At 42.8% G+C, this 11,573-nt stretch overlaps 1 protein-coding gene across 1 annotated transcript in view; it reads left to right on the top strand.

Annotated features, from left to right (window-relative positions):
- Nucleotides 1–10,564: 10,564 nt before the first annotated feature.
- The window catches only part of UHRF1BP1 (UHRF1 binding protein 1), a 62,789-nt gene continuing 61,780 nt past the window's right edge, over nt 10,565–11,573 (top strand). Inside the window, exon 1 of the mRNA XM_032409981.1 lies at nt 10,565–10,789. Coding sequence (XP_032265872.1) covers nt 10,746–10,789 — 44 coding nt within the window. The 5' untranslated portion in view covers nt 10,565–10,745. The remainder of the gene's footprint in view (nt 10,790–11,573) is intronic.

The raw sequence follows: 11,573 nt of genomic DNA, 5'->3' as shown, positions 1-11,573 counted from the left end.
GATAGCTATTTTGTTTTTGAAAATAGCCTCAGGTACTTAGGAATAACCCAGGTCTTCCTAAAAGGAAGCTTTTTCCAAAGTATGTTTTTAAGGTTGAATATCCATTCCAGAAACATTTCTTTCTTTTTTTTTTTCTTTAAAGATTTTGTTTTTGGGACTCCTGGGTGGCTCAGTTAAGCATCTGCCTTTGGCTCAAGTCATGATTCCAGGGTCCTGGGATCAAGCCCCCCCCCCCCCCCGCTTGTTTTCTCTCTCTCTCTCAAATAAATAAATCAATAATTTAAAAAAATAAATATTTTGTTTTTAAGTAATATCCACACCCACCGTGGGGCTTGAATTGACAACCCCAAGATCCTAGAGTCCCACGCTCCACCAACTGAGCCAGCCAGGCGCCCAGAAACATTTATTTTCTTTGAAGAAAGTATTTTACATACTTTTAGAAAAACAATACGATGACTTAAAAGTTTAACAAACTTTACAATGGACATAGTAGGAATAAATAGTTTAAATAAGGTTCTTTCTGTCTTTTTATTAACTCCTAAGTCAAACTGCTTATAGTTAATGATTATAAGACATTTCCCTTGTAAGAGGCTGTGAAGAATATAAACTTACTGCTCTTAATCTATGCCTTTAAACATCTGGTTTTAATTGTAAAATATCAGCTGTAATGTGAGAATTTGTATAGTGCAACAAGAATGCCACTAGATCTCAAGAATCGAAGAAGTTCGTGTAGAGCGTGTATGGGCTAATGTACTTGCTTCCTTTTCTTGGGCAGATCCAAAGTCATTGGGAGTGCAGTTGAAGTCCAAGCTAGCATCATTTCCACTGCCTCGGCTTTAGTGTTTTGTCAGAATGCCAGTCCCCTTGATTCCCAGCTGCACGAGAAATGGGATCCTTGCATAGAACCACAGACTAATTTGGTCATCCTGTATGGAAAAAGTCCAGTGGTGATTAAGTGTTTGTCCCAGTTGAATAGCTTCAGTCAGATGGTATCTTTTAGGCTCCTAGATATATTTAGTGAACAAAAGAAAAAAGCCTGGCCTGCCTTAGATTTTTCTGATAGAGGTGCCCTGAATAAATGTTAGCTAATTGGGGTCATTTCTTTCCCTCCCAACTGAAAGCTTAAGGGTTAGATTTTCTGGCACAGAATACAGCATCTAAAATAGTTCATCAGACAGGTGCAGGAATAAGATAATCTGAGTGTTGCTTATCATCCTTACTCTTTAGGCATGGGGGGGGGGCATTTCAGACTTAATGAAAAGTTGGCAAGTACTGTACAAAGAACACTTATGTACCCTTTGACCAGAATCACCTGTTGATAGCTATTGGCATTTCACTTATTTGCGTGCATGTTTTCTCCCTCTCCCTCCCTCTCACTATATATATGTATGTATATATTTTTCCTCAACCATTTAAGAGTAAGTTGCTTAAATCATGCCTTTTACCATACTTAAGTAGGTATTTACTAAGAATAAATAACATTTTCTTACACAACTATGGTTTAGTTATCAAGCCTAGAAAATATAACCTTGACTCAATAATTTAATCTGCCAACCATATTTCATTTTTATCCATTGATCCAACATTGCCCCTGTATTTTTTTTCTTTCCCCCTTTCCTGTACAGGATCCTCTCTAGAATCATGGACTTTATTTTTTAGTCAGAGCTCCTTAGTCTCCTTTACTCTAGAACAATTCTTAGCATTTGTCTTTTATGACACTGACAATCTTACCACCTTTCGTTTAATACAGTGTTCCTCATTCCTCATTTTGGGTTTGCCTGATGTTTCCTCATGATTACATTCTGGTACTTGTCTTCAGTTGTATCCCTAGGATATCACATCTATAGGCAGGCGCACAGGGTCCATCTGCCCTTCATTGGTGATGATAATTTTGATCATCCATCAAGGTGTTGTCCAATTTCCCCCTTGTTCTTTTTGAGTATCTTTCCTCAGCTACCAATTAAGAAAAGCCCATTGACTTACATGCTTATCTAATAAGACTTAGAACACAGCATATGAATTCAAGAACTCGGGGCACCTGGGTGGCTCAGTTGGTTAAGCGTCTGCCTTCAGGTCAGGTCATGATCCAGGTCCTGGGATGTAGTCCCTGCATCGAGCTCCCTGCTCAGCGGGGAGTCTGCTTCTCTCTCTTCACCTGCCCCTCCACCCTGCTCATGCTCTCTCTCTCAGACAAATAAATAAAATCTTAAACCCAAAAAACAAACAAAGAAAGGAATCCAAGATCTCAAAGCCCTTTGTAAGGACTTAATCAGTTTTCACAGTGACACTGAGAAATAATTCTCCTAATCCTTTACCACTTTTCTTTGTACATCACATCCTAATAACTTTGGGGAGATGGTTGTTGAAAGAATTGAGAAGTAAAAGGTAGGGCAAAGAATTTTACCTCTATTGTCAAATGCTGTGTTTTCTCCCTTTATCCCTTTTATCTCTTAGGCCGCTGCTGGTAGAGTGAAGCGTGTAAAAAGGGACAAAAAGAAGAGTAATACAATAGAGCTTAGAGTGGCAGACAGAATTACTAATTGCCCGCCCCGGTATCTGTTACTATCTGTAATAATAGAACCCCTAATTTTTTTATCTGCCTTCATGTCCATCTGCAATGAATAGCACATTTGCCAGAGCTTCTGGTTAGGTGAGGCCACGTAGCAGGAGAGAACATGCCTTTTTTCCCTGCCCTTTTTCTTTGCTGTTGAGAGGAAATGGGTATGATACTTGTGAAATGCAAGCAGCATCTTGGACCTCAGACTGACAGCTAAAGCTAGTGTTAGAAAGATAGAAGGAGCCTAGGTCCCTAATGATTGAAGAGCTGCCGTGAATGGCCTACCTTAGACTTACTTTACATGAAAGGGATATACACATTTTTTAATTGAAGCCATGTAGTAATTTTTGAGTTTTCTGTTCTATGCATCTGTCCTATGCAGCTGAATCTAACCTGACTGATACAAAAGAGGTGCTCAAGGAGAAGAGTAATAATTGATTAATTTGTCCTGCTACAAGTCAGACAGTTAAAAATACCACTGTTGCATGGTACATGGCCATGAAGTAAGTAAGGGACATAAAGAGTGCCAGATCAGGGAAGACTCTTGTGGGGATGACATGAGGGGGCGGGGGTGGGGGGCAGCCATGCTGATGTTTAGGGCACAAGCTTTCCAGGTAGAGGGTATAGCAAGTACAAAGACCCTGAAGTGGAAGTCTACTTAATGTATTGGAGGAATAGCAGGGAGGCCAGTGTAGTTCAGAACTGTTGAGAGTGATGGGTATGTTCATTGTCTTGATTGTGGTGGTGATTTCACAAGTGTATTTATGTCAAAACTTTAAAAACTGTGTACTTTGTTGTATGTCAATCATACCTCAAAGTCATTTTAAAACATCATAGTTACCACAAACTAGAAAACTACTCTCAAGAATCCTTATAGTCAATAATAACCTATCTTTGCTATTTAGCACTCTATAAAATCAGTTATCACGATGAAGAACAGGTTAGTAGTTGCCAGGGGTTAGGGTGTTGAGGGGGGATCAGGAAGTTACTGTAAAGAGGTAGCATGAGGGAGCTTTTTGTAGTGATGGAGTAGTCTGTATTTTTTTTTTTAATTCTTCTTAAAAAAAATTTTTTTTTAAGATTTTATTTATTTATTTGACAGAGACACAGCGAGAGAGAGAGGGAACACAAGCAGGGGGAGTGGGAGAGGGAGAAGCAGGCTTCTTGCTGAGCAGGGAGCCCGATGCGGGGCTCGATCCCAGGACCCCGGGATCATGACCTGAGCTGAAGGCAGCCGCTTAACGACTGAGCCACCCAGGCGCCCCTGGAGTAGTCTGTATCTTGATTGTGGTAGTGCTTATACAAGTCTACACGTGATAAAATGACGGAATTATACACACACACCAATATAAGTGTACCTCGTTTTATTGTGCTTTGCAGATACTGTGTTTTTTACAAATCGAAAGTTTGTGACCACTCTGTGTTGAGCAAGTCTTTTGGTGCCATTTTTTTCAACAGTATTTGCTCACTTCGTGTCTCTCTGTCACATTTTTTAATTCTCTCAATATTTAAAACTTTGTCATTATTGTAATATTTGAATTGCTGCAAATCTCGTAAAATTTTAACAGATGAGGAGTTGCTTCTTATTGATGAGCAAAGAAAGTATTTTCTTAGATGGAACCTACTCCTGGTGAAGGTGCTGTGGAGATTGTTGAAATGACAACAAAAGATTAGAATATACGTAAACTTAGTTGTTAAAGTAACAGTAGGGTTTGAGAAAACTGACTCCAATTTTGAAAGTTTTGTGGGTAAAACACTATCAAACAGCATTGCCTGCCACAGAGAAATCGTTTGTGAAAGGAAGAGTTAATCCATGTGATAAATTTCATTGTTGTCCATCTGTTTAAGAAATTGCCCAAGTAACCCGTCTTCAACAACCACCACCCTGATCAGTCGGCAGCCATCAACATTGAGGTAAGACTTTCCACCATAAAAAAGATTTTAACTCTCTGAAAGGCCAGATGATGGGTAGCAATTTTTATCAGTAAGGTATTGTTTTTTGTTTGTTTAAGTAGGCTCTAAGCCCAACATGGGGCTTGAACTCACAACCCTGAGATTGAGAGTCACATGCTCTACCAACTGAGCCAGCCAGACACCTCGGCAGTAAGGTATTTTTTAATTAATGTATGTACATTTTTTCTTTAGACATAATGCTATCACACAATAGACTACAGGGTGGCATAAACTTAACTTACATGTGCTGAGAAACCAAGAAACTTATTTGACTTGTCTTATTGTGATACTTGCTTTATTGTGGTGGTCTGGAACCAAACTCAACCTGCAATATCTCTGAGATGTGGCTGTATCCATTTCCTGGGTTTTATGTCAGTACTCTAGTTATGTAACATGTAACTCTCTAACTCTTGCAGGGAAGTGGGGACACAGAACTTCTCTGTATTATCCTAACAACTTCCTGTGAATCTATAATTAATTCAAAATAAAACATTAGAAACATTAAAAAAAAAAACCCATATAGACTTATGCTTCCAGAAAGATGGAAGAGATGTGCTTTTCCCTATTCCTACTGCTAAGTACAGCTAAAACCCTGGAATGAATACTTTGTGTGTGTGTGTGTGTATAAAACAAGCATAAGAAGACTGAAAGGTGAAAAAAAGGCAGATCTTCTAGAGAACTTGGGACCCAAGGAACAATATAATGAGCTCTGGATTTTCTTTTTGCTACATATATCCCAGACTTAGAGCTGAAGAAGCTGGCAACCAAGAAACAGTGATGGGCCACAGACAAAAAACACCCCAAGAGGGCGCCTAGGTGGCTCAGTTGGTTAAGCGACTGCCTTCGGCTCAGGTCATGATCCTGGAGTCCCAAGATCAAGTCCTGCATCAGGCTGTCTACTCAGTGGGGAGTCTGCTTCTCCCTCTGACCCTCCTCCCTCTCATGTTCTCTGTCTCTCATTCTCTCTCTCAAATAAATAAAGTCTTTAAAAAATAAAATAAATAAATAAATAAAAACACCCCAAGAAAAGCCTGCTTTCTGTAGCCAAAGGACTAGAAAAGAGGTTTGCAAGACAAAACTTTTAGACAGTAACCACTCTACTCCAGCCAAATATCACAGAAAAAAACCCAGGCCCTACTCCCACCCATGCCACAAAGGTCAAGGGGGGAGCTTATTCTCCCACCCTTGTGAGGCTGTATCGAAATGCTCCAAACTCCTGCTGGGTTGGTATCAGAGAAAGCCAAATAGGGAGCTGAGATTATCACCCCCATGAGGCAATAACAAGGCACTGAACCCTCCTGACAGAGGTAGTGTCTGAAGAGAACTAATCAGAACTTTAAGGGCTTTCAACAATGTCCAGTGATTATGAGACTGCATATACCCCCATGTCAGTGGAGTCCTCGTGAGGAGCATTAATAGGCAGTCTGCTACACTCTGCTAAGGAAGTATTAGTTGAGCCCTACTGGAGAGCCAGAACTCATGTCTGAGCCTAGCAGTAATGAGGAACCCTTCCCTTGGGTGTCCAAGGAGGCTAATTGTAAACCTGGACTTCTGTCTTCACCTGACAGCAACAAGAGGCCCCCCCCCCTTTTGCCAGACCAGTGGAAGAAAAAGGAAAACAGAAGGTTTAAGTAAGGTCCCAAGTCTGAGAACATAATATGAAAATGTCCAGGTTTCAATCTGCTCAGGGGGGAGTCTGCTTCTCCCTCTCCTGCTCCAGCTCCCCCTGTTTGTGCTCTCTCTCTCTGGCAATTTAATAAAAAAAAACTTTTTTAAAAAATAAAAAAAATGATACCTATGGGAGGGAAAAGAGACCTAAAGGGAGGTAAAGTTTCTGCACTTCACTTGAACTGGCAACTGGCAATACCGTAGACAGTGATAAGACTATGATAAAAATAATGTAATAACTAGAGAAACAACTAAAAGCTATGCATCTAAAAGCTATCAAAGCTATACAAAAGCACTATAGATTCCTTATTTCAAAACTTCTGGGGCGCCTGGGTGGCTCAGTCAGTTAAGTGTCTGCCTTCAGCTCAGGTCATGATCCCAGGGTCCTGGGATCGAGCACCGCATCAGGCTCCCCGCTCAGCGGGGAGCCTGCTTCTTCCTCTCTCTTTGTCTCTCCCCCTGCTTGTGCTTGCTCTCACTCTCTCTGTCAAATAAATAAAATCTTTTTTAAAAAAAAATTTTAAAGATTTTATTTATTTGACAGAGACACAGAGAGAGCACAAGCAGGGGGAGCAGCAGAGGGAGAGGGAGAAGCAGGGTCTCTGCTGAGCAGGGAGCCCGATGCGGGGCTCGATCCCAGGACCCTGGGATCATGACCTGAGCCAAAGGCAGATGCTTAACAACTGAGCCACCCAGGTGCCCCTAAAAAAGAACTTCTTACAAAGCTACACTAATCAAGACACTGTGTTACTGGTGTAAGGACAGACACAGATGAATGGAATAAAATTGAGAATCCAGAAATGGACCATTACTTTTATCAGCAATTACATTCCAATGGGGAAAGATTCTTTTCAACAAATGATGCTAAGACAACTAGATATCCACATGACAGATCAGTGAAGTCAGTCCCATTCATCATACCATACACAAAAATGAACTCAACATGGATAAACTTCCTAAATGTCAGAGCTAAAACTGTACAACTTTTAGATGAAAACATAGATGTAAATCTTCCTGACTTTGGATTACACAACTATTCCTTAGGTGTATCACCATAAGCACAGTAACAAAAGAAAAAAAGAAACTGTATATCATCAAAATTAAAAATGTTTGTGCTTCAGGGGGCCCGGCTGGCTCAGTCAGAAGAGCATGTGACTCTTGGACTCAGGGCCATGAGTTTGAGCCCCACGTTGGGTGTAGGGATTACTTAAATAAATAAACTAAAAAAAAGATTTTTGTGTGTGTGCTTTAAAGGACACATAATCAGGAAAATGAAAAGACAACTCACAGAATTGGAGAAAATTTTTGCAAATAATATATCTGAGAAGGGACTTGTATCTAGAATATAAAATTGCAACTCAATGATAAAAAGACAACCCAGTTTTAAAAGGGACCTGAAAAGACATTTCTCCAAAGAATATATACAAATGGCCTATAATGAAAAGGTGCTCAACATCATTAGCCATTAAGGAAATATACACAGATTCCTAAGCAAATATTAACAAATCGAATTCAGCAATATATGAAAGTAATTATATACCATGCCCAAATGAGGTTTTAAGGATGCAGGCTGTTCAGTATTTGAAAATCCATCAGTGTAAACAGGCTGTTAAACAGGCTGAAGAAAAATCACATGAACATGACATTCAGTGCAGAAAAAGCTTTTGAAAAAAACAAATTCTTGATAAAACTCTCAAAAATAAGAATAGAGGAGAACTTCCTCTACCTGATAAAGAGCATCCACAAAAAAAAAACTACAAATAACTTTATACTTAATGGTGAAAAACGAAATCCAATCAGTTGCTTTTCCTGTAAGATTGAGAACAGAGAGAGTATATCTACTGTCGCTGTAACAGCACTCCAACTGGTCTTAAGGGTTAACTTGCTTCCAGCTTATGCACTCCTTGCTTGCTGACCAAAGTCCCTTGGTCTGTAGTAGACCTGACATAATCTCCTTGAGATTTGCAGACCACTGGCCTTGAGGAGTGAAGGACCCAACTTTCCCGGAAGATAAAGTCTGACTAAATTTGAAAACAGCTTTATTTATTTATTCGCTAATGCCAGCAAATCCATTCAGAGTCATGTCGACAAAAGACTAACCTAACCACCTGGGCACCTTCTTCTCCTGCACATAGTCCCCCTCCCTTTACCCATGACTTCTCCTTTAAAGCCTTCCAGCTCCCCTGGGCGTGGAAGATGGTCTTTGAGATGTTAGTTCACCATCTTTCCAGGTTGCCGGCTTCCTGAATAAAGCAACCTTTCGTTTCCCACCATCACTTGTCTCTTGAGTATTGATTTTCGAGTGGTGAGCAGCTGAACCTGAGTTCAGAACCAGTTCTCAATTTGTCACCAGTCCTATTACACAAAGTGCCAGGAATTGTAGCCTGCTCAATAAGTCAAGAAAAGGAAATAAAAGGCTTTCATATCAGAAAGGAAGAAATGTTCTATAGTATTAATGTCAATATTCTGGTTGGGATATCATAGTAAAGTTTTGCAACATGTTGCCCTTGGGGGGAACTGAGTAAAGGATACAAGCATCTCTTTGTATTATTTCTTACAACTGAAAGTTAATATACAATCATCTCAAAATGTTTTTTTTTTTTTAAAGATTTTATTTGACAGAGAGAGACAAATGTATGGATTGGGCCCAAATTCCTTTTATTTTTATATGCTTTTTATTCTTAGCATTGCAGGGAAAGAAAAGTATGAATTAGAGTTAGAATTGAATAGAATAGAAATGAATTAGAGTATGAATTCTCCTATTCCATGGTCCCTAGAGGGGCCATATTTTTTTAGAACATGACTTTTTGCTTCCAACAAAAATAACTCATTCACTAGGCATGATGAATTGTTCAACAAGGATGCTGAATCTGAGCTTGGGCAGGTTTTGTTTTACATAGCTGATGTCAGATATCCAATCAGTTGCTAGGAAAAGAAGCACAAAATGCAAGAAATTGCCCCAAGCCCGTACACCTGAGCAGTGAATTGGGAGGGAGTGATAATGGTCAATAATCCTGGCAAGAAACTTCTTTCATAGGATCTACTGGTTCCTAGTACGTTTTCGATTGAGAGGTGGGCAGAGGGGCAAATAATGATAGACTGTGTAGTCTTGCTAGAGGGATTTGGGTAGTAGAGCCCCCAGGTTGAGGATTATTTGCTTCCCTTTTAAAAAGGTAATTTTGGGGGGCACCTGGGTGACGAAGCCGGTTAAGCTCCAACTTTTGGTTTTGGCTCAGGTCATGATCTCAGGGTGGTGAGATTGAGCCCTGCGATGGGCTCTGCACTCAGTGTGGAGTCTGCTTGAGATTCTCCCTCTCCCTTGGCCCCTCCTGCTTGTGCTCTCTCTCTCTCTAAAATAAAATGTAAAAAAAAAAAGTAGTTTTGGGGGAACTTCTAGGGAAAATTGAACTTACTGTAAGATACACATAGGAATGCATGAAGTTTGTTGATTATTTTAAAATTTTAACATTTATATAGTTGACCATGCTTGAACTATCCCTGGAATCAGGTAACAATTGTATTATGTGCAGGTTTTAGGGAATGTATTACCTGTTTACAAAAAAGAATAGGTGCCCAGATTTCCTATAAGCCTGTCTGTGTTTTACTCAGGTTTTTGTTGTAAGGTTTAAGTCCAGAAAACTGCCACCGTTTCACCTTTGCCACAGGTGTAGTCTACAGGTGTCCCCAGCATATGGGTTACACTTCTAAGTGTATGAACGACATAGAGTGGAAATAGCACTGGACTGAGAGGAAGAACACTAGGGTTCTCAGCCTGAGTTTCACTAAGTAGTCGTGACCTCGGGCAAGGTTTTTCAACTATTTTCCTGGGCTTCAGTTCCTTACGTGTTGATTAAACATTTGCCTATTGGTTAGCCGGGTAGAAGCTGAGAGGGGCACAGAGATGATGACGAGGTGCCCCCTTCTCAGTTCTTTGGCACAAAACAGCAGACTGAGGTGGTTCTAAGGGCCCGTGAGGTTCTTGAGACCACTTGTCACTCCTCAGCCAGATTGCTGGAATAGAGTTAGCTGGTGCTCAACAAATAATGAGTGAATGTGTGAGGGAAATGGATGAGAAATGGACGAGGCATTGCGCAGTTATCTAGCGAATTCCTGTAAAAAATTACAAAGATGCCGAGTTCCCCCTATGCTTTAAAACCACTGCAGGAACCTCACACACTTCAGAGGGAAAGCCTTTCCGATTTCCCTGGGTGGAGAGCCAGGCCGCAGAGCGGTGGGAAAGAGCCCGGAGCTCGCCCGCCCCCCGCCGCCGCGGCGCGTGCGCGCGCCCGCCCCGCCCCTCGTCACGCGCGGCCCTCTCACTGCGCGCGCCCGGGCAGCTGCGAGCGGGGCTGGTGGCGCGCCATCTCCGCGTCGCTCGGGGCTGGCGGCAGCGGCGCCGCGCGGGTGGGTGGGATCGTGGCGGAGCTCCCGGCGCCGGGGCAGGGGCGGGAGAGCGCCATGGCGGCGGCATCCGGTGCCCGCGCCGCGGCGAGGTGAGGCACCGCAACTTCACGACTGAGGAGGCCACAGCTGCCCGCCTGCCTTCCACGCGGGCCGCGGCTCCGGCATGGCCGGGATCATTAAGAAGCAGATCCTGAAGCACCTGTCCCGGTGAGAGCGCCAGCGCCGTCCCCCAGCCGTCCCGGGGCCCTTCCTAACCCCCTTCGACCCTCCTCCGGTACGCCCTCCTTCGGGCCGGTCCCCTCCTTAGCCCGAGCCGGTACTCCGTGGCGGCCCTCGCCGCAACTCGAGCTGGACAGTCTCCGGCCCGCTCGGCTGGCCCCGACCGTTGTCACCACTCTGTTCTTCCCTCGCCCTGGGCCCTCCTGTGCAGGGTTCTTCTGCCCTTGCGGGGTGCCCCGAGCTTTCCTCTCGACCCTCGCAGCCTCCTTAAGCCTCCCGACCCTCAAGGATCTCCTGGCCGGCTGCCCCCGGCTCAGTTCCCACTCAGTTCCCACACCGCCGAGCAGGTCACCCCGTCCTCGCTTGCACGCCCCCCCCCCGGCCCCCCACTTAGTTTTCACTCCTTATTCCAGACAGGTGTTGGGGATGCCTTAATAGTTTTAGCCAGCCTTTGTATCGCAAGGGGAGAGTGATTCTAGCCTTGTACACACTAGTGGTTTTCCGGAGGTAGGAGTAGGGGGTGGAGCCAGTCAACGGGGGACACAGGGGCCTTGCACTACTGTATCTTTCCTGGTCTTCTCATTGCCTGGATGAGTGGTAGGTGAGACACTTTTGCTGCCACTGTATCCCTTTTTCTGGCTAACACCCTGGCTTATTTACTGTTATGATTTTAGACTTGAATTAGTAATTAGATTCAGATACATCTGTTGGTTAATCACCATGTTATAAAAGTAAAAGCAGATTGGAGGCTGGAGCTGGAAGGTGCCTTTAG

The sequence above is a fragment of the Phoca vitulina genome, unplaced genomic scaffold (assembly GCF_004348235.1).
Source record: "Phoca vitulina isolate PV1807 unplaced genomic scaffold, GSC_HSeal_1.0 scaffold11, whole genome shotgun sequence".
NCBI classification, from domain to species: domain Eukaryota; kingdom Metazoa; phylum Chordata; class Mammalia; order Carnivora; family Phocidae; genus Phoca; species Phoca vitulina.
This window is presented reverse-complemented; position numbering and strand designations above follow the sequence as displayed.